General features: G+C 36.8%; 1 protein-coding gene across 15 annotated transcripts in view; it reads right to left on the reverse strand.

Annotated features, from left to right (window-relative positions):
* abi3bpb (ABI family, member 3 (NESH) binding protein b) overlaps positions 1 to 23,991 on the reverse strand; it is a 39,944-nt gene that overhangs the window by 7,381 nt on the left and 8,572 nt on the right. The window contains exons 2-16 of one of the 15 annotated variants that reach the window (XM_004573184.4): positions 22,944 to 23,123; positions 14,242 to 14,310; positions 14,027 to 14,159; positions 11,742 to 11,923; positions 11,475 to 11,530; positions 10,812 to 10,836; positions 10,363 to 10,443; positions 9,884 to 9,958; positions 7,122 to 7,325; positions 5,889 to 5,966; positions 5,232 to 5,423; positions 4,267 to 4,332; positions 2,167 to 2,253; positions 603 to 671; positions 368 to 493 (exon numbers count right to left, since the gene is read on the reverse strand). In XM_004573184.4, the coding sequence (XP_004573241.1) occupies positions 368 to 493; positions 603 to 671; positions 2,167 to 2,253; positions 4,267 to 4,332; positions 5,232 to 5,423; positions 5,889 to 5,966; positions 7,122 to 7,325; positions 9,884 to 9,958; positions 10,363 to 10,443; positions 10,812 to 10,836; positions 11,475 to 11,530; positions 11,742 to 11,923; positions 14,027 to 14,159; positions 14,242 to 14,310; positions 22,944 to 23,123 (1,623 nt within the window). The remainder of the gene's footprint in view (positions 1 to 367; positions 494 to 602; positions 672 to 2,166; positions 2,254 to 4,266; positions 4,333 to 5,231; positions 5,424 to 5,888; positions 5,967 to 7,121; positions 7,326 to 9,883; positions 9,959 to 10,362; positions 10,444 to 10,811; positions 10,837 to 11,474; positions 11,531 to 11,741; positions 11,924 to 14,026; positions 14,160 to 14,241; positions 14,311 to 22,943; positions 23,124 to 23,991) is intronic. The other 14 variants (XM_004573185.4, XM_004573186.4, XM_076879835.1 and 11 more) reach the window with 14 other exon arrangements.

Raw genomic sequence — 23,991 nt, forward strand, 5'->3', positions numbered from 1 at the left:
TAAGCTGGTTTGTGATATTTTGTGCATATTGTGCATGTCCATGAAAATATTTTTTTCTTTGTTTTGTTTTTGTGGGTTTCTTTTGGGAGTGAGTATATAGTTAAAAAATATTATATTTTCCAAAAGCTTTATTCAAAGAAAGCAGTGACTGACATGAAAACTTTTAAAGTGCCCAGCAAGGCCCCATTTGGCAGCATATTGTAAATAGACTTCATGTTCAATCATTGGTCACATGCATTTGGTTAAACTAGCAAAACATTTCAAAATAAGCAGGAGAAAATTGTCTTAAATTGCAGTTTGAATGTGGTAAACTGGACGAAACTGGGCTGATGACTACTACTTGATTGCCAAGTGGAAATCTTTGTACCAGTAGTAGTTGGTGTTGCAGTTGTGGTCTGTTTCCGTTCTTGTTTGATCGGCTTGGTGGTCACTGCTGGTACTTTGGGTTTCAGGACAGGCAGTTTATCATTCTGTTTGAAGTTGTTAACTTTGTCTGATGGAAAATATGTAAACAAAAACAGTTCAACCTTCAGAAAACTATAAATGTCGCAGTTAAACAAGGGTGTAGACAAAGTTCATTGTTTTTCTTATTGAGTTCCTACCCGTTTCTCCAGGTTTTCCAACCAAATTTGGCTTCTTGTTGATCTGTATTGCTGGACGAGCAGGAGATCCTGAAAGAAACAAAAACATTATCTTGTTACAATCACCTTATCAGCCTTTATTTTACTGTCCTGATCTAAACCATCTCTGCACTTGTGACTTTTTGTATTAAAGGGTCTCTTTCATGTACAGTCATTTCAAATTTATTTTACTACTATTCATATAAAGTGCTGCAATAATTTTCTAAAGTATTACATGATGGGAATGTCTCTGTTTTAGATCAGATTCAGGCCTGTTCTGTAGTCTGTGGACAGTATTGCTTTACATAAGGCAAAAATAAAGCTTTAACAGCCAATTTGGATCTATTTTCTAGCCAGGTGCTGTCTAATCTCTTGAAATATATATTTTTTCAGCTAAGGTAGAACTCCCTACCCATTTCCAAATGCCAAATGAACCTTAAAACATGAACAATTCCTTGTAATCCCACAAGATCTTTTGTGTTTTTCTGACTAAAGTCCAGAACCTGCAGCCAATTACACCCCACCCCTGCCCCCTTTCCTCTTATTTAAGCAGAAGCCAAATTCTTCACAATCAAGGAATTGACTCGGTTCCAAAACTAAATAGAATAAATGCAAAGCCAGGAACATGAAAGATGATGGAGTCCTGAAACATGTTAGCTCGTAACATGAAACAACACAGATGCATTCCTTTCAATCAGTTGCATGTAAATATGTATGATGGGCTGCCTGTATGAATGTTTGCTGTTGTTTGACATGAAGTTTGGCTAAAATTGTTTAAGCTTCATAGAGATATTTTGCTTACTTGGATAAACCTTGTATTATTCTTGGACATAAATTAGGAGGCTTGTCAAGAAACCACAAGAGGTACAGTGTTCTCAAAGGATCATTATATTGGAAGGTCAGAGTGGAAACTGTGCTATAATTATAGCCTATGTTCAGAAATGCCTCGTGATTACAATACAGAACTAGAATAAATACATATTGGTATGATTTTTTTCACACAAATAATTCTAAAATAAAAATCAAACAGAGGTTTCCACATTCTGATGAAAACTGTCCAATGCACGCCATGCTGTCCTGGTTCGCGTGAGGGTTTTCTAAACACGGCATCTCTGCAGCAAGATGTCTGAAGCTCATCGCACTCGCAATCAGGCAAGAAGCACAAGCTGAAGCATTTGGACCCTGGACAGAACTTTTTTAAAATAATACCAAAGGTCCAGTCGAGATGCCAGGTTCATCACAGGCTAATTAGAAACAGTCTCCTCCTTTAATTTCTGTGGTGAGAAAAAGCGCAAAGCTCTGCAAAGTGAGGTTCTGTAAAAGTAAGCTAACGATCAGGGGAGCGCATACTTTCCAAAGCCTTTGGCCAAAACTTTCAAGCTGACGGCCAGTATTTTCCTTCATGGTCCTTCTAAAGATTTGTTTCTGGACATGTAACACCACCAAACCATGCAGTCTTAACGATGTAGAGCAACTGGAGCGGCAGTCAGCACACGGCATGGGCAAGTTTTGGGTGCAGACAAATGAAATTCATGCCGTTACCAACCATAAACCCACTCTTCTGTCGTGGGACCCGAACGACCAAACACTTCAGGGAGTTCAGACTTCTTTTCCTCCAGCAATGAGTTGTTCACTGCAGCAGGAGAGGCACTGCGATTAAAACTGGAGTTTGTATTCAATACTGAAATAAAGCCCTGAGATGCCTTGGCCATTTTTCGGTTTTGTATTTTTAAGTTTCTGTCAAAAAGTCATAGATCAGTGGTTTCTGGGTGTTAAAATACAAAAGACAAAACATCAAAACTAGAAAACTGATGACACCAAAACCAGCTCATGCATACTGGACAGGAAGACCATGCCCACCATGACACCATGCACAATGTAAATCATTAACTGTATAATTCACTATAAACTTTTGTAAACTGTGATCTGACCGGGTTTCAATTGTCAGATGAGTTCTGAGGGTGGCCTAACTCATAATACAACTGAATCTAAAGTGAAAGTTCTCATAACCCATATCACCCTCTTTTTTTAGCTGCTTATGAAAGACTTCAAATTCTATTGAATTTTCTGATGCTTGAAAGTCACTGCAGAGAGTTTAACCTCTGCTGAAGGTATTACTAGAATAACTTCTATACACTTAAAAACACTTTTGCTGGTACAAAAAAAAATATGTATGCTTATTCTCCTAAAAAACAAATGAAAAAAAAAGTTTTCTAATATTTTTCTTTCATTGGTACGTTAGTTCCTATTCCAAATAAATATTGCAGCCAGTTTGCGCCAACAACTTGTTAAGCCTATTAAAGTAATTGTTGGAGCAAAATTACTATTTTCTTTCCTAGTTGGGTTGGAAACTACTCCAAATCATCAGAAAGTAAACCAAACACTACAAATAAAATAATGGTATTGAGTTTGACAGAGAGCCCATATAGCAACTATTATAACTACTACTATATCAATGTACAGAGTAAAGCTCAACAAGTGTAGGCAGGTCTGAGCCAGCAATAACACGCTACACCAGCTCTCATTAACTAAGTTACATTTTAGAAGCATTACTTTAACTAAAAGAGTAACAACACTCCCAATAACATTGATGCCTTATATGTATATTTTTAGATATTTCTCTATAAACTTAAAAGGCCAGTTTCAGAAAAAGGATTCGAATCAATTTGTAGCTCTTGATAATAATCTTGACAGGTTATTTTCTGTCAATTTTTATCATTTTCAGCAGATAACAGACTATTTTCTTTAGATTATAACTCTGGAAACACTATTTAAACTACACACAGCTTTTTTTTTAAAAAAACAAAACAAAAAAACATCATGCTAATGTTCCCAAAAACTGCAAAAACTGTGCAGTAGCATAAAAAAGTTTGAATTCTGGGGAAATGGCCAAAGTTTAAAAAAAATCAATAGTCAACCCTGCAGACAACAAATAGCTTAATTATTCAATACTTTTGTAAAACACAATCTTTAAACATACATCCACAAACAAACTTTTTCAGTGACCTTAGTGTATTATCTGACCATTTTCATCTGCAGATGGAGTTCATCCAAGAAAATATACATTATTTCAAACTGGTCAGAGTTTAATGTTTTTAAACTGGTTCTAAGGAATAATTAAAACTTTTTGTGAAATATTCTACATGGTTATTAGAGCAAAGCAGTGAAACAGTGAAGCAGTGAAATGGTTTTTAGCCCAGCACCCAAAGAGTTGAAGAGGTCTCAGGTCTCTGAATTTGCTACAGTTTCCCCAACCACAACCTTAAACCAGATGGTTAAACACTCCCCACCACCAACAACTTGTAGAACACAGAGGGACACAATCAGCTGCTGAGCTTAAGTAACCAACTCACATAATCAACCATGTGCAGCGTCTTGATTAGTTAAATCTCTCTGACTGAAGCTTTGCTCAAAACTGGCTTGAGGCAGCGAATGTGGGACAAAAAGACAACACAGATGGACAGACCAATGGTGGACAAACAGGTGGATGGATGGATGGATGAATAGTGCATGGACATTAAAGTATTAATAAAAAATGGAGGGACACAAAAAACACCAACAAGAGCTGCAGTGGAGGTGAAAATGCTGCAAAAGCGAGTGAAGGGTTAATGATGAAACACAGAAAGACAAACAAGGTCTTTTTTACCCAATCGAGGTCGGGACCATATGGCCGGTTTAGGTGGGGAAATGCCCCGGTGTGGTTGTCCATTTACTGTTGGGAGAAAACTAAGTGTTATGAAGGGAAAGAAACTGTCTCTGAAAACTGAACCTGATGAGAGGACAATCAACCAAGTCCTTTTCTAACCAAATAAATCTTCTTTTTTTTTTACTTGTCTTGACTATTTGGAACACCTACTTTTCCCATTTTTCCCCAACTTTTGTCCATTTCCTTAACTGTACAGAATTCCTTAATTCTTGTCATGGATCAGTTATGAACCAAAGATAAACCTTAATGTGCATTATTTATTCTGGAAGCAATATAAAATCCCACTAGTTGATCTATTAAACTTTTAGCCAAAGCTTTTAACGGACTTGTTTGGTTGTTCACCTGAAAGGTTCATTTAGCAGCTAACAGTTAACAAAAATGAAGTTTCACAGCATTTAATCAGAAAAAAGGCAAAAGTAAAATTGTGTTGAGGGGTGATGAGATGCGAAACAGTGTTGAGACACATAAGAAATTCTTTCTTAAAATTGAAAGAATAGTGGCATAGAAAACCATTGCAAAAGCCCCCAAAATGTCTCAGACAGTAACAATAGATGGGAAACTGGAAGATAATGAGTCCACAAGAGGCAAAACCAATCAGCGTTGATTAGAATATCTCAAGATTCTACAACCTAAATAGTAGGTATATTTGATATTTCAGTTCTTTTTGGTATCAATTTTTATCGACTTGATTTTAGAATCTTGAACAAGAGAGAAATATAATCAATAAGCCTGTAAGTATTTTTCCAATTTGCATTTGACTTGAAAAGAAAAGTCAAACTTAAACTTGAGTACTTGAAATTAGATATATTTCATGGCTTAGCCTATCAAAACATTTTCCCCTTGGACAGTAAAAGACAGCAAAGCAGCAAAGTGAACATAAAAGAAACAGGTACAAGGAGGATTACCCCCAAGTTTCCCTGAAGTTGGGGATGAGTTACTCGATCTAGAGGAGGGGGAGTGGGGCTGTCTGAAGCCATTAGAGAAGGGAAAGAGAGGGTTTCTCGATGCAGGCCTCATGGATCCGGTAACTGTGGTAGCTGCTGGGTTGTAGGGCTGCAGGGGCAGCGATGGAGTGAGATTTCTTTTGTTTCCTTGACCTAAAAGATCAAAAACAGTTGCACGGCCTGTGTTACAGTCTGATCTGACCTTTATCTGTGTTGGCAGACAAGCGAGCTTGCAGCAGCCCTGTGCAGCATCGTTAGTGATGGACCATTAAATCTGATGTCATTGAATTTATGGAATAAATAAACAAATGAGCATGATGGGACCAAGATGATTCTTTAAGCGCTCACAATCTTGAAAAACCAGTCATCGAAGATGCTGATGAATTTTGATAACTGGAAGATTGTGTGCTGCATGCAAACACCAGATGAAATGTGCGTGAAGGTGATACTCCTGGATTGAGCAGCCATTCCTGTGGAAAAAAACCTTTAGCACTAATTTCACTGGAAGCAGCCTGGAAGCTCAAGGGAAAGAGATGATTGCAAATTAACAGCAGACAGACATAGCAAGGTTGCTTTTGATTGCAAGATGAAGGAAGCTGTTTGTGAGGTTGTTATTACCCCATGTGTTAGTTTTGGCCCGCTCATTGGCCAGTGCTGATCTCAGCAGTGATGAGCCGTCCTGTGATTTGCCAACAGCTGTATGAAAAAAAGAAGGTTGAACACTAAAAAAAAAATGAAGGCCTTTTTCAGTTTGAGAGATGGTCTGCATCCTGTCAAATTAAAACCTGAAAATGTAAATATTCTTCTTAAAGTTTGCCAAGCAGAACTGACTGTTGAGAAGGTAAGACACGAATGGCAAGACTTTTTAAAGCCTCGGTTACATTTGGATTCAAAGTGCATTTAAGAAGTAGGATTTGACTATGAAGACTTATCACGAGCTCTTTCCTCAAAATCTTACAAAGGTGGTGTAGAACCTAAAAAAATGTATGTGACCAGTGTAGGATGTGCTGTCTTTAGCCAATAGTCCACCAACTCCTGGTACCAGATCTTTTCACATAGTGCAAAGTACATCTGGCACTTGCCTTGGTAACAGGGTGATATAGTAACAGTCGCCAGGGCCCTTTGACCTCAAATGAGCAGTTTACGGAGGCAGAAATTAAATCTAAATAAAAGTAAGTATTCAGTCAGTTATGTCTCAGCTGTCTAAAAAAATACATTTAAAACCAACCAATTTTGTAGAACTGCTATGATTATTTTCAACACCTTAGGTAATGTGTGATAAAAAGATTTTAAGATCTATACATTTTTTAAAAAGTACTTTGTTGACAGCAGCTGAGTGTGCTACATTTCTTTGTAAAGTTCAACTGTTGGATGAAACTCTTATTTTTGTGGGCCCACACAGTTTAAAAAGAAAAGAAAATACACTGATTCATTTGGTGAAAAGAAAAATTAAACACAGAACATTGTTAACTATGTTCATACTCATTTTTGAAGAACAACATTGCATTACTTACACCCCCAAAAGGCTTAGATATTGAGAGATACAACATCTCACAGAAGCAGAAAGAGGATTTTTTAGAAGAAGCCAACTTTTGAAAAGAACATTTGGCATTTTTGGGACAGAATATGGCAAATGCAGTGAAACTATTTGCAGATGATGCTTTTATATTCATGGACACCATACACTGAGTCTAGAACATTTTTAAGTATTAAGCGACATGGATAGACAAGACAGATATTTTTCAACCAAAGCTGACTATGATAAAACTGTATGTTTTCTAAAACGTAATGATTATGTCACAGACAAAAAAAAGAAAGAAAGACAAAAAAAAGATTGTAAGGAGGAATTACCAGTGGGGTTACGAGGCTTCTCAGGTGCACTAGTGGGTGCCTTAGTGGTTTGCACATGACTGGAGTCACCTCTGGAGGCTAACTTAGTAAGAAGGACGGCTGTGATGTTGGCATGGGGGGCTTTGGTGGACAGAAGTTTGGGGAGGGCAGGAGTGGGAATATCCGCTGGTTGGGTGTTGTTGTTTCTAATTGTGTTTCCTTTTTCTGGGATGAAAGAGAAGAGAGGTACTGAGGTCATAGGAAACTGGTCAGTGTTTGTTTTTGCACGATGTGTACACTATGATATAAAATAAAATAGACATGCATTTTGACTAATTTCATCCAGCAACTCTGGAGAAATTCAAGTCATCAGATACATGTCTTTCAAAACTGGAAAGTTGTTTAGCTTTTCTGTCAGGATAGGACATGGTATAGATACTTCATTTGATACTAAATAAAACATGTTCATAATGAAGGGTCCTCACTGGCTTATTGGTTGGTGATATGCAGTAGTGTGAAAAAGTGTTTGCCCTCTTCCTGATTTCTGTTCTTTTTTATGTTTGTCACACTTAAATGTACGAGATCATCAAAAACTGTCAATATTAGGCAAAACACAGAATGCAGTTTTTAAACACAGGTTTAAGAAGTCACTTAAATAGCACCCGCCTGACAGAGTGGAATAGACCAAAACATCCTCAATGTCATACATTATGATGCAATCCAAGGAAATCCAGGAACAAATGAGAAACAAATTAATTGAGATCTCTCAGTTTGGAAAACATTATAAAGCCATTTCTAAAGCTGTGGGACTCCAGCAAACCACAGTGAGAGCTATTATCCACAAATGCAAAAACATTAAACAGCTGTGAACCTTCGCAGGAGTTGCCGGCCAAACAAAATTACCCCAAAAGCACACCGACGACTCATTCAAGAGGTCACAAAAGACACCATAACAACATCTAAACAACTGCAGGCCTCACTTGCCTCAGTTAAGGTTAGTGTTCATGACTCCACCATAAGAAAGAGACTGGGCAAAATGGCCTGCATGACAGAGTTCCAAGACCACTGCTGAGCTAAAGAGCATGAAGGATTGTCTAAGTGTTGCTAGAAAACATCTTTCTGATCCCCAAGACTTTTGGGAAAATACTCTGTGGAGTGACAAAATAAAAGCTGAGCTTTTTGGAAGGTGTGTATGCCATTAAATATGATGTAAAGTAACACAGTATTTCAGAAAAGGAACTTTATACCATCATTAAAAATGGTGGTGGTAGTGTGATGGTCTAGGGATGTTTTGCTGCTTCAGGAACTGGAAGACTTGCTATGGTAAAAGGAACCATGAATTCTGCTCTCTACTAAAATATCCTGAAGGAGAATGCTATAACATACTTTGTTTCTGCAACAGGACAACCATTCAAAACACACCAGCAAGTCCACCTCTTAATAAAAACAAAATGGAGATTTTGGAGTGGCCTAGTCAAAGTCCTGACCTCAATCTGACTGAGATGCTGTGGCATGACCTTACAGAGGCAGGTATTGCTCAAAAACCCTCCAATGTGGCTGAATTACAAGAATTCTGCAAAGAGGGGTAAGCCAAAATTCCTCCACAGTGCTGTAAAAGACTGATTGCCAGTTATCGCAAATGCTTGACTCCACTTGCTGCTGCTTGTTCCAGCTATTAGGTTTAGCAGGAAATCACTTTTGCACATGCAGTTTTTTTTTGTTGTCCCCCCCCCCTTAATAATAAACACCTTCATTCAGAAACTGTTTTTTGTGTTTACTTGTGCTATCTGTGTCTAATATTGAGTTCTTTTGGGATGATCTGAAACATTGACGTGTGACAAACATACAAAAAAAACAGAAGATCAGGAAAGGAGCAAATACTTTTTCACACCACTGTATTTAGCCAGCATTTTCCTGTTGTAGATCAAGATCTAATATTTCTGTTAAAACCAATTAGAAATCTCTGGTTTCATACCAGATACCCAGCCCTAGATTCCACAAGATTTGTTTATTTTCAAACAGATGCCTAAAGAATTTGATTTTGTTCCCTATAATCTCGTACCTCAGAGAAATACAGAAAAGTTTGAAGACATTGTACTTTGGGAGGATTTTGCAGAACGACTTGTGTTGGCTTTCCTGGATGGGAAATTCCAACCACGTCTGCGTCTGAACTGGCTGACATGCACTCCTGACATGCAGACTGACTGAAGAGAGCGGTGACTTGCAACAAGTAGGATGGGGACAGCTGGACAGACAGACAAGAAGGATGACAGAGGAATGGAGGAGTTCTGACTGAAACTGGTTTACTTTAAATAGCTGATGGTTTGAATATAATCTACATATTTAATGATAATGCTGTAATGTTGAGCCCTTGTACCTCTCAGAGGTAAAAAATATCAGGTATTAATTGAAAAGTCTAAGAAAGAGAAATATCATTGATCAAAGAAAGCAGCTGAAAGGAGAAAAGAAAATTGATGATGAATGCTGAAGCATGATGGCTGTCATATACATTTCAGCAGTGTGGTTTGAAAAAATGAGCTGCAGCTACTTTTGGAATGGGCAGGCCAAGGGGAACTTACTGATCTCCAGGGACATCATTTCCTCGCCTTGTTTTGACTTTCTAACTGGGCTTAAGACATGCTAACATGCAGCCAATCTCAATAGCTGCACACCCCACCTCCACCCCTCCCAGGTGCACCACAGGCTCAGGCGAAGCAGGTAAAGATGGACTGCAAATGAGTGAAGCTGATGATTAAAGAATAAAAGAGCGTCTGTTTCGTTACCCGGGGACACGTGAGGAAATTTGGGCTCAGAAGAGCCAGGCACAGGGATAGTTTCCTGCTGGCTCTCGGGAGGTGCTGTTGGAAATAACACGGTGGGTTTATAAGAGGAAAAATGTCAAAATTAAAGAGGATAGGGTTGGAGAGACAATCAATTCTTTGTGAAACCTAGTTTGGGAAAAGCAGCCATTGAGTTAGACTGATGAGGCTTTTTATAAACAAATCTTCAACATCCTTTAGTGCTGTGAATTTCTTACTTTTCTAACATTTAAAGAATGTTGGTATTACTATTATTTGCTTTCTCACTTTCTCACATCTGCAATGTGAGGATTGAAACTGCATTTTGGTGCCTGTTTTCCATCAGTGGAACCCTTTAAGGAAGCTTTTGTGCTGTGCTGTGTGAGAAACTTCTCTGTTGCCCAGAGAGGAAGAAAAGTAAAAGTATGCAGACAGGGAGAAAAGAAAGAAAGAGCGGTAATCACCAAAGGACGTGCGTGGAGCTCCAGGGAACCCTGGGTTTTTGAACAAAGTAGGTGTTCGAGGGCCCGTTCCGTTGTGGAGGGCTGCAAACAAGTCAACAAAGATGTTAAAAGAAAAACAATGAAATGGTTCAGCATGAGCAGTTCAGCAGACAGATGTCTAAGTGCACAATACAAGACTGATGTTTTCAGAAAGATGAGCAGCTATTATATTTGGTGCATAAAGCTTTTGGCTTGAACTTCAGGATAATTGGAAGTTGTTGTTTTTTTCCTACTGCAAAGTGTGAGTGTTTCGAACCAGCCTGAACCTGTTTTGTTGTGGTGGCCTATGAGAACACATTACTGACTGTACATACCTAAACTGAAGTCAAACAGATTCCACAAATCATGCCAGGAAGAGATAATGACTGAACAGACTATATATTAATTAAAGACAAAATCATAAATCTTACCATAACGAGGAGCAAAGAGGGGCGTCTGTTTGTAAAAGAAAAAAAAAGAAAGAACAAAGAATGTCAACTTTAGACATGTTTAAATCAAATATACATAAACACAAGGACTCCTAAGCTCGTGATGCACTGCTTTGAAAAATTTGACCTCAACCTTTAAATTCTGTGGAAACCCAGAGGTAATTTTCCTTTAATGAAGACTTATTATCTTCACCTTTAATTTTATTTACAATGTTTTTGTATATCTTCCTATTTTCTTTCTTCAAGTTTTATTAATTTAAGAAAACCTTTTTTGCATATTCATTGCCATAATACTTTACATTAAATATGAAGTAAGCTTACTGACCAAAAACAGATACACAAATTAAAAATATGGCACATTTTTTGATGTTTTAGAATTTAACCATAATAAATAGCCATAATTATACAAAAGCAAACAGTAAAAAATGTTATTAATGTCACATAAAGTAAGCGCAGCATAGTTTGTTCATGTTATTATTTACTTCATTAAATATTTTTCAAGTACATTTTGAGGTATTTAAGTAAATATAAAGTTTGAAGCAGTCTATTCTACATGTATCCATGATTTAAAAATTTTAAAGGTCATCACATTTACATCGCAGATGTAGTAGCATTTACTTTGTTACAGTACAGCAGGTTACTTACCCCCAGCTTGACTGGAGGACTGTTACGTGGCTTGTATGATTTCTGTCTATTTTTATCTGTGAAAAAAGTGCAGAGAAAAAGCAGTAAAATTAATCATTATTATTATTAAAGATCGATTAGCCATTGCTTTGCAAAAAAAATGATAATAAAAACTTTTCTTGGAAGAGATTGTAAACTTTTTCTTAACATCAAAATCAAGGCTTGATGTTTTCTTTAGCTTGAGCCTTTATGATTCCAGTGGTGACAAGTACGTAAGTAACTCCTTACTGCCCATGCTGGTGTTGTGGATGACCGGTTTGCTCCATGTGCCACTGCGGTCATCCTTGTTGGAGCGGATGCCAAACTCATAAGGCGTGTTGGGTTTCAGGTTATCAATGACTGTGTCGCTTGTTGGGCATGTCTGGTAGATCCAATTCCTGTTTCTCTCTCTGTAGCGGATAGTGTAGAATCTGATGGAGAAAAAGGAAAAATGCCTTTACCAACAGCAAGGTGGTTAGATTGTCTGAAAACTGCCCTTGGAGCTCCTCAGAGTTCTATTTTTGGTCCATTGTATTTTAACTTCATATGCTTATATGTAATGGGTTTTTTGGGTTTTTGTTTTTTTTTTTAATTCTCAATAGCTTGGTTGTGTTTCAGCAATACATCGATTTGGCCATGCTTACATTCATTAACTTTTATAAAACACAAAGGTTATCTTTGTAATTTACCCAGAGGAAACAGGTAAAGCAGCTGATCTAAACATGTTAGCAACCAGCTGCCTAATACTAATTCGAAAAAATACAAAGAAATGGGTTAATTAGGCTGACAGTATCACACATTTCTGGAGGAGTGACTCAAGCTCCTCATATTTTAGGTTTATATTGTGATAAACACAAATAGCAAGCCAAGTATTTGAAAAAAATTAATGCCATAATACCATTATGGTAAAGATTTTTATCAAGGATAGGAATAAAAATTACCTACAGATACAGCTGTGTAAAAAATGTACATGTTTGTCTACAAATTACAACTGGTGTGTATTTGTATCCATTGAAAGTGTGCTGTACATAAATAAATCTTTGGCTAACCAGCACTTACCACAGTTTAGGGAATCACAAAAATAGTTTTTTATTTATTTTACCTTTTTTTAAATTAGCTATTAAAATAACAAAATGCTTATAGTTACAGACTGAGGACAGACTGCCAGATGGTGTCCCAAATAATGGAACAAACTCCCCTGTAAGTCTTTGCTTTGGCTGCTCTTTGTTAAAGAGGCAGGTATTAACAGGAACTTGTGTGACACTGATATAAAGTTCATATGCAATCCAAAACTATGGCCACTATCTTACTTAAGCAGTTTGAAATTGTACTAATATCTGACCAACTGTTTTTATACATTGCTGTTAAGTGAAATAATGCTTTGAACTTTCAAAACTAAAATCAGAGAGATGCTTAAAGAGCCCATTTAGAGCTGCAGAACAAAAAGAATGTGCTTTCAAAGTGCAGCTTTTACATTTAATAGACTTTGACCCACTTTAAATACACTATAATTTTGTGTCTAGTTGATATTAAAGGGATTTGAAACTATATAAGGAGCCATAATGTCTGAGATTCATAGGTAGAAAAACTGGGTTATGCAGAAGTAAACAAAACTAAATCACTGATGACTGTGGTTGCAGGTCTGCTTCGTAGACTGTGCAAGATGTGTTCGGCTGCATCTTGTCAAAGTTTCCCTGATCACAAGGCTGAAGGTTTCAGAAAGCATCGAAGTGTCCCAGTGGTACGACATATGGATGACATACACAATCCAGTACCAGCGTCTTCATGCCGTGCGGTTTCTCTCTGGCTGCCTGTATCCACCGTGACCTCAGTGTGGAAACAACTTTGTCCATTAGGTGTTGTTAATTCTGGCGACCACAAAGCCAATCTCCACTTTCACTCCTTCAAGTTCTGTTTTTCAGAGCAGGGATCCAAAAATCTGAGGCAGCAGCCAAACCCTCCACAGATGGAGCTGACATTAGGTTTTAATAAGACGCCCAGAGTGGCAGAGGACGCCTAGGTCAGGCTTTCCAATGGCTCCTCCAACTTGTTTGACAGGGAAGGAAAAATATGTATTATTAGAGGCAGCAGAGATCAAGGGGTGATGGAAAAGAGCATTGGTGAGTCTCAGTCGGTGTAATATCACTCAACACACTGGGACAGTTCAAGCTCAACAGCAGTGGAGATTTCAGGGTTGTAATTCATCATCTTGATTGGTTGAAGGTGATTTGTCTCTGAGTAACGTCGAGCTTTGGAACAGGGCTTTCTGGTTGTCCATAAAACATAAAATACATGAGAGGAGGTAAAAAGCTTTCATGTTCACTAAACCAAAACTGGTTTTATGATGAATCTGTGACATATGTGAAGTTACTCATCATAAAGGTAAACCCCAAAAATTAATTTGCAATATTTTACCAGACTATGAACTGTTCCTTAAAATATCCCTGAAAGCTCAAAGCTTTAGAGACAGAGCTCAGTGTACAGCTTAGACAAAACATGCAATCAGCATTGGGACAACAAGTGAAGTTAATCACCCGTCTTCCAGACATTCGTTCATGATGTTCCCTTCATAGGGTGTCTTCAGATAGTTTCCCCAGGACAGTAGCACAGCGGTTGGGCTAATAGAACCAATCACCAGGTGAAGCGGCTTCTCCAGGTTCACTTTACCTGTTGGGACAAGTGAGTACAGAGTGAGACTATGTGTTGGCCTGTTTATCAGTTTGAAGCCCACATGTAGCTGCCAGCATACCTGTGCAGTGTTTCTTCACATCGTTAGCTGGGATTGGTTGGACGGCCACCAGGTACTTTGGTTCTGCATCTGAAAAAACATGTCAAATGAGGTCAGGCTTTGTGATGTACACCCAACAGAATGATGCAGACAAAGAAGAATAAAAGCCAACAACAACAAAGTTGGATAAAACCACAACACACAGTTGCAGACAGTACCATTTTTTTTTTCAAATAGTGGTACAGTTACAACCTGTACTGCTGCAACTACCATGGCAAGTATGTTGCAACCTTCCCTACAGAAACATGAACATCTCATGTGGGAGTTCATAGAGGCTGAAACATGTGAGGAATTCTGCACTCTCTTATGGTGATTATGTCATGGCGGGTATTGTTGCCCCCTCCCTCCCCCACCTTCCGCCCACACATGGACAGAAAGTAGACACACAGATGTGAATGATTATAGATAAGGAGAGAGTTTATTTGCTGAAATACAAGGATGGCAGTTTAAACATCCACATGTGAAAACACTCACATCTTCTTTCATAATAATCTGATTTCCATCCAAGTCAAATGTTTTCTGCTTTTGTTCTTTGCGTCTTTAACCCTTAGGCGTTCCTCGTCAAAAAAGTTACCCTTTTGGGTAACTTTGGATTTTTGATTTTCAATATATCAGTCATTTTAAAGACTAGTTGCATGAAACTGACTTATGATGTGCATTTTAGGATTATTTTTAAAATTCATTGATCCCCTCTATGGTGTGGTGTATAGTAAAGGAGATTCACATAAGTGTTACCTTTCGCATCCCTCGTACCCTTTTGGGTCCCATTGACTCCCTTTATAATCACATATTTTCGATATACTGTAATCCTGACATGTGATAATTTTTTTCTCGTGAATACCTAATGGATCTAAGCCTCAGGCTTCAAAATAAAGGAAAAATAGGTTTTGGATCCAATGAGCACAATATTAGGTACAGCACCACCATAGACATTTTCAGTGTTTTTGAATGCAGGACATGGTTATCTTATTATGCAAAATACATGACAATAAAACAGCTGACCACCATAAAATAGTCTCGATGTAGTGGAACTGATATAAGAGAGTGGTGTGAATGTGATTGAGAATATATTTATATTTTATATATATATTTATAATATATATTATGGGTTCCCCCCCCCCCCCCCAAAAAAAAAAAAATAAATAAACAGAGGTCTTTATGACAATAAAGCCATAAAAACATAAAAAATATTTACAAAATTATGAAAAACTTTATATCAGTGGATAGGTCTGAAGTTGTTTAAAAGATCTGATGTGAAAAAAAATGAAAAAACAATTCATAAAATTCATTGCTATATCACCTTTTGGATGGGGACCATTTTGGGTCCCGAGGGATACCAATGGATGTATAATGCAAAAACTCTTATTGCTCCAAAAATAATAATGCAGCCAAATCAATTCTGTTATGAATTCTTTACCCATCCAATGCTCTAATAACCTCATGCCAAGTAGTTCCATTTGCAACTCATTTTTTGAAAATATTGCATATTGTGGTTTTTTACCCCCCAAAGAAAATAAACAGAGGTCTTTATGACAATAAAGCCATAAAAACATAAAAAATATTAAGAAAATTATGAAAAACTTTATATCAGTGGATAGGTCTGAAGTTGTTTAAAAGATCTAATGTGAAAAAAACTGGAAAAAAATTTCATAAAATTCATTGCTATATCACCTTTTGGATGGGGACCATTTTGGGTCCCGAGGGATACCAATGGATGTATAATGCAAAAACTCTTATTGCTCCAAAAATAATAATGCAGCCAAATCAATTCTGTTATGAATTCTTTACCCATCCAATGCTCTAATAACCTCATGCCAAGTAGTTCCATTTGCAACTCATTTTTTGAAAATATTGCATATTGTGGTTTTTTACCCCCCAAAGAAAATAAACAGAGGTCTTTATGACAATAAAGCCATAAAAACATAAAAAATATTTACAAAATTATGAAAAACTTTATATCAGTGGATAGGTCTGAAGTTGTTTAAAAGATCTGATGTGAAAAAAACTGAAAAAAAATTCATAAAATTCATTCCTATATCACCTTTTGGATGGGGACCTTTTTGGGTCCCGAGGGATACCAATGGATGTATAATGCAAAAACTCTTATTGCTCCAAAAATAATAATGCATCCAAATCAATTCTATTCTGAATTCTTTACCTATCCAAGGCTCTAATAACCTCATGCCAAGTAGTTCCATTTGCAACTCATTTTTTGAAAATATTGCATATTATGGTTTTTTACCCCCCAAAGAAAATAAACAGAGGTCTTTATGACAATAAAGCCATAAAAACATAAAAAATATTAAGAAAATTATGAAAAACTTTATATCAGTGGATAGGTCTGAAGTTGTTTAAAAGATCTAATGTGAAAAAAACTGGAAAAAAAATTCATAAAATTCATTGCTATATCACCTTTTGGATGGGGACCATTTTGGGTCCCGAGGGATACCAATGGATGTATAATGCAAAAACTCTTATTGCTCCAAAAATAATAATGCAGCCAAATCAATTCTGTTATGAATTCTTTACCCATCCAAGGCTCTAATAACCTCATGCCAAGTAGTTCCATTTGCAACTCATTTTTTGAAAATATTGCATATTGTGGTTTTTTTACCCCCCAAAGAAAATAAACAGAGGTCTTTATGACAATAAAGCCATAAAAACATAAAAAATATTTACAAAATTATGAAAAACTTTATATCAGTGGATAGGTCTGAAGTTGTTTAAAAGATCTGATGTGAAAAAAATGAAAAAAAAATTCATAAAATTCATTGCTATATCACCTTTTGGATGGGGACCTTTTTGGGTCCCGAGGGATACCAATGGATGTATAATGCAAAAACTCTTATTGCTCCAAAAATAATAATGCATCCAAATCAATTCTATTCTGAATTCTTTACCTATCCAAGGCTCTAATAACCTCATGCCAAGTAGTTCCATTTGCAACTCATTTTTTGAAAATATTGCATATTATGGTTTTTTACCCCCCAAAAAACAGGGGTTTTTATGACAATAAAGCCATAGAAACCTAAAAAATATTAAAAAAATTATGAAAAACTTTATATCAGTGGATAGGTCTGAAGTTGTTTAAAAGATCTGATGTTAAAAAAACTGGAAAAAAAATTCATAAAATTCATTCCTATATCACCTTTTGGATGGGGACCATTTTGGGTCCCGAGGAACTTAAAAGGGTGTAAATTGTAAAAACTCTTATTGCTCCAAAAATAATAATGGGTCCAAATCAATTCTGTTCTGAATTCTTTACCTATCCAAGGCTCTAATAACCTCATGCCAAGTAGTTCCATTTGCAACTCATTTTTTGAAAATATTGCATATTATGGTTTTTTACCCCTCAAAAAACAGGGGTTTTTATGACAATAAAGCCATAGAAACCTAAAAAATATTAAAAAAATTATGAAAAACTTTATATCAGTGGATAGGTCTGAAGTTGTTTAAAAGATCTGATGTGAAAAAAACTGGAAAAAAAATTCATAAAATTCATTCCTATATCACCTTTTGGATGGGGACCATTTTGGGTCCCGAGGAACTTAAAAGGGTGTAAATTGTAAAAACTCTTATTGCTCCAAAAATAATAAAGTATCCAAATCAATTCTGTTATGAATTTTTTACCTATCCAAGGCTCTAATAACCTCATGCCAAGTAGTTCCATTTGCAACTCATTTTTTGAAAATATTGCATATTATGGTTTTTTACCCCCCAAAAAACAGGGGTTTTTATGACAATAAAGCCATAGAAACCTAAAAAATATTAAAAAAATTATGAAAAACTTTATATCAGTGGATAGGTCTGAAGTTGTTTAAAAGATCTGATGTGAAAAAAACTGGAAAAAAAATTCATAAAATTCATTCCTATATCACCTTTTGGATGGGGACCATTTTGGGTCCCGAGGAACTTAAAAGGGTGTAAATTGTAAAAACTCTTATTGCTCCAAAAATAATAAAGTATCCAAATCAATTCTGTTATGAATTTTTTACCTATCCAAGGCTCTAATAACCTCATGCCAAGTAGTTCCATTTGCAACTCATTTTTTGAAAATATTGCATATTATGGTTTTTTACCCCCCAAAAAACAGGGGTTTTTATGACAATAAAGCCATAGAAACCTAAAAAATATTAAAAAAATTATGAAAAACTTTATATCAGTGGATAGGTCTGAAGTTGTTTAAAAGATCTGATGTGAAAAAAACTGAAAAAAAATTTCATAAAATTCATTCCTATATCACCTTTTGGATGGGGACCATTTTGGGTCCCGAGGAACTTAAAAGGGTGTAAATTTTGAAGATCGCCCTGCTTTTGTTCTTTGCGTCTTTAACTCCAGAGTTCAGCCTCAACCTTTTTGTGTTTATCTGTCATTTTTTCTGTTCTCACCCACATGCACGGTTTCCTTTTCCAGCACAAACTCATCTCTTAGTCTGACTTTCTTTAGTCAATTTAACAGTGCAAAGTGTGGCTTACATACAGGAACATTGGCCTAGATCCCCGTAAAAATAAAGAAACTTTTGTAAATGTCTGGGAATCACTGAGAACTCACTGATATTATATTCAGCACACATAACTACGGCACTATATGTATCATAAAACACTACAAAATATAAAATCACAAAAGCTACAAAGAGTTTTAAAGAGGTGTAAAAAAAAAAAAAAGTAAAGTATTACAAAAGTTATGATAAAACAGTTATGATGTAAAAATAGCTACAAAACTGCAAAACAACTAGGTGAACGCACCAGAAAGTCTTATAAAATAACAACAAAGTTTTGTAAAACAGCTATGAAGTGGTTTTAAAGAATAAAAATTACAGGTCAAAATCATTTGTAAGCCTACACTGAAAATCATTGTTCCTTTCTTAGTGACCTTTGAACTCCTCCTGATGACTGAGCTCTCTGAGTTTCACTCAGTCATCAGTGTGAAAGTAAAAGTTCCACCCTCACTTATTAAACCTCTCTGGAGACCTTTTTAAATGATGAATGACTGTTAAAGCAGCTGCTGTTTCTTCCTGCCTTTAGCCTGGACACCATTCAGCTTTTTTATTTATGACCAGTTATGGGGGAGGAACGCCTCACTGTCAAACTGAGCACATTTACTCTGCAAATATCGCCTGATTTTTGTGATCAATAACTCAGCTCCTCATATTTGATTAATATTTCAGCCATCTGTGCGATCAATATGGTAATTTCTTCCTGTATCACGATGTTCTGTAGCATCTAACAAAGCCGCTGTCAGCTGATGAAATGCTTCTTTATCACAATCTCCTCATTCAAATGACTTCATTTAAAATTACAGCGTTTTCTGACAGTTCTCTGGACTGAGTGATGTTTAACTTTTTTTCCAAAAACAAACCAGTGTCTTTGTTGGTTTGAGAGGAGACTGTATTCATCTCTACAGGTGTAAACATGTCCCACCCCCCAAATGGCCCCATCTATCACATGCCCTAAACAGATTAAGGATTTGTCTGTATTTACCAAACCATCCTCCAAACTTGAGCCAAAATTCAGATGTTTTTAACACCATACAGTGCTACTGTTTCTCCACTCTCGTGCAGTAAAGTTTAAATTGAAACAGCAACAGTTTGCCTGCAGAGGAAATGGTGAAGTATCCCTGAGTCGTCATGAAGCCATGTTTGTGTCTCATGTGGCTAAAAAAACCAAAACCCCGAAACCACCGGCAGCATCGGATTTAAAGAGTCAACACTGCGGTTGCAGTCCTCCTGGAACTGCTGATGGATGATCCTCCATTGAGGGTTTTTAAACAGGAAGGTAAACACCGCAGGAAATGTTTAAGAGCAGTTCTGATACCACAGTCCCGCCCAGATCGTCAAACTGACATGACATGACCTTGAGGCAGAAGTGGCAGTGATGAGAGATGAGTGGTGAAAATGAAGAAGGAGATTAAATTAAAATTCTCCCAGAGGAGCTCCAAGATCCTCCTGTATCTAACTGTTTATATGTGTTTATCATCTGTCTGCTGGATTTAATTTTCCCACAGTGAGGAAAGTAAACATGACATGGAAGAATGGGATACCTGATTTTCCCAGCAGCACATGAACTCAGCATGTCTCATAATGCCAAGAAAGGAAGAAACACTTAGATCTGAATTATTCAAATCAAATAATCTGAAGATGTTTGGATGTGTGGTGAGCTGTCCACCAAACCTCAGCCAGATATTGCACAGTTTGAACAAGGTACAAACCCATATGGAAAAGATATAAATAAATCTTATAAAGTTTGTATCTGTCTTGTGTGAAACTTATATGAAAAGCATACAAGAGTGAAAACAGATATAAGATCCTTAGAAAAATTATATAAATGAAACTTGTATGTTTTGGATACTTACTAAAACAATATATGAAAGTGGCCACATTCATGAGTAAATCATATAAGCCTTATATGATTCACTATATGAAGTAGGCCACATCTGATGCAAGTCTTTTATAATTTCTTTCTATTTCTTTTCCATATGGGAAGCTACTAAGTAAAGAAATGAAGCTCACAATTGATGAGAAAAGCTTTTTTGTTCACCGAACCTAAGCCAAATTTTAAGTCATATTAATTAATCATCAATGGCAAAATATATTTTATGTCATCAGAAATATACCAAGAAAATCAAAGCTAGACCATGCAAATTCTGGCAATTTTTAATCAGAATCATCAGAATCAGATTAGCTTATTAGTCTCAGAGAAAATTATGTGGTCACAGTTGCTCAAAGAGAGTCAGAAAACATACAGCATCCAAAAGACTAAAAAAACAGACCATAACTTAATCAAAAGTTGGAACTTCACTTCCATATCTGACTTAAGTATCTTTAATGCGATACACAGAGAGACTGGAGTAAAGCTGATGTTTCTCAGCAAACTACTAATGTTGTACCAATTTATAACACGAGCAAAATATTATGCCAGAGTTCGGATGTTTTCATCAAAGCCAATCAAGCAGTTGATGAGAAAATTGTCTTTAAAAGTTTGGGCTCTTTTTGTTGAAGTCTCCACCAAAACTGATGCCAACTTTTAAGGAAGTTCCATCAATCATCTGAGGAAAAACTACCACATTTATTTTTTACCAGAAATCTATCCAGAAAACCAGTGCCAGACACTCTGGCACAATTTGGCTATTTCTACCATAAGATTTGAAGAAAAAAAAAAGACAAAAATTTATCATCACACGAGTAAATGAGGGCCTGTCTACCAACCTTCAGCCGCCTCTTCATCATTGAATTAGTATCTTAGTGACCCACACAGAGAGACTGGAGCAAAGTCACTATTACTGTACATTAATCAGAAAAGTAGGGACGCAGTGAATAAAGTATTTAAAATAGCACCACTAAACCTCAGCCAACGTCTGTGTAATTTTAAACATAGTATGAAACTACTTCCAGCAGGATGAAAAAAAGCTCAAAGCTGATAAGAACTGCAACTGCATCTAAAATCAGTAATGTCATTCATGAACAGCCCAATTTAGTTGATTTCAAAGAAAGTACAAAGCTAAATTTGCTACACTCTCATCACCAAGAAATTAAGCTCTCAAGGCTAAGAGAACCTGGATAAAAACATCCAAAAGGCAAGAAAAGTTGAGCGTTTTGGCACCTGTCCATCAACCGAAATGTTGTAGCCTCTTGACTTCTAATTCTGCCAACATACACGGCAATACTGAGCAAATTTTGGGTTTTCACACAAAGGATCACCACAAAACCTCAGCCAAATTTAGTCATATTTTAATGTTTCATAATACCAACACGATAAGCAGTTTTGACCCAGGATTTATGTTTTTTTCACTTCCACATCTCTCACTAAAGCAAATGTATCCAAGACCATAAACAAACTTCAGCCAAATCTGGTGCTTTTTTGTGAGCATAATGCAGAGCCAATATTTGTCATTAGATGATAAATGGGCTTTCCTGCTTGAGGAGAAAAGTCCTCATAATTCTGGTCTAAATTCCAAAAGCTGCTGCAGTCATTTAGTCCCAAGTCTGCAGGAGTGCAAAGAAACTCATCCTGCATGAAAACTGGTGTTGAAGGATGACTTTCAGCCGGTTTTCTGTTAACCCTCTCACTGTGGCCGATTATATGCATCATACCATCGCAACTTTTAGAGCTTTCTTGGTGTGATGGGATAAAAATTCTTGGCTGCGCTTCAGAAAACGGATCAGAGCCACCTGCTGCTGTCACTGTGAGACTCTGCTGCTTCTCAAAGCTTCTTACATTCTTCTTTTCCCGAAAGTATTCCTACAGAAACTCTCACTTTCCCACGAGTGTAAAGCTTTAGACATGGAGGTTTGGTGGTCACACCGATGCAGAAACAAAAGTTCCAGAATCAAAACAACACAAAGTCGTGGTTTGGCACAGATTTAATCATCTCCTCATGAACCTGTTTAATGTTTTAAAGACAGACACTAATACATTCAGCTTCTGAGAATTGTATAAAGGGAAAATATTCGGAAAAGGGAGTGGAAGGTTTCATTTTGCCCAAGTGTACTATTTTTTTCTAATAAACTTTTAAGGAAATTCATAAAGATCTGCTGCCTTTTATCTGCAAAGACCATCTTCATCAACAACTTGATACTGATTAAAACAAATGGAAAAGTAAATTGGAAAAGAAAAACATTATAAATATGCACATACTGTAGATGAAGAAATATTTGTGGGTCTTACCCATCTCAGTCTCGTAGGGCTGTCCGTTTTCAGGCAGCTGGATGAACTGTTTGGAGAACATGCTGCTGCCGTAACCCAGAATATAACCCTCTAACTTCACATCTGGACTTGGACGCACAAACTTCATCACAATGGTGTCACCAGTGGCGTTGATTCGAACCTTCATGTTCTGTCGACGCACTAAGGAAGAGAAGAAGCAAGACTATTAGGGAATATCAGGAATTCAACAACAAATACTCAAGGTGAGAAAAAATCATAACATAATCAAAGTTCATGTAATAAAAATTTACAAAGTCAGAACTGTGTGATACATTTCAAAGACATTTTGGTTTTTGACTCAAAAAATTGGTACCAAGACCAGATTTAAATGTTTCAAGACCAAGCTCTGATTTACTAAGGCATAAATATGGGTTGAAGACCCACTGGCAACATCTGGTTGATAGGTAAAAACGACTGCTAATGAGTGGTTGCTGGCTGTCTCAAGTTGAAATCAGTCATAAAAAGGGTGGCTGTAGCTCAGGTGGCAGAGCAGGTCAACCACTAATCAGAAGGTTGGTGGTTCAATCCCAGGCTACCTCCCAGCTGCGTGCCAAATATCCTTGGGCAAGATACTAACCCCATGTTTGCCTACTGGTGGTGGTCAGAGGGCCCGGTGGCGCCAGTGTCCGGCAGCCTCGCCTCTGTCAGTGTGCCCCAGGACAGCTGTGGCTACAATGTAGCTTCCCATCACCAGTGTGTGAATATGACTGAATGTAGTGTAAAGTGCTTTGGGGTCCTTAGAGACTAAGAAAAGTGCTATACAAATGCAGGCCATTTACTATTTTGCTCCACCAAAAATCTCTTTTTGATTGCTTTGGTCACTAACAGGTTGCTGCAGTCACCCATAATTTGCATCTAAAAAATGCACTATAAATTAAGTTTCAAGAAATTGAAATGTATCAAAAACATTTTATATACATAATAAAAAACTATGTTAATTGGAATAACATTTCATTTTCCAATAGTCATGTTGCCATTTCAGTTTTTCTTTTTTTTTCTTTCTCCTGCC

The sequence above is a fragment of the Maylandia zebra genome, linkage group LG23, assembly GCF_041146795.1.
Source record: "Maylandia zebra isolate NMK-2024a linkage group LG23, Mzebra_GT3a, whole genome shotgun sequence".
NCBI lineage: Eukaryota > Metazoa > Chordata > Actinopteri > Cichliformes > Cichlidae > Maylandia > Maylandia zebra.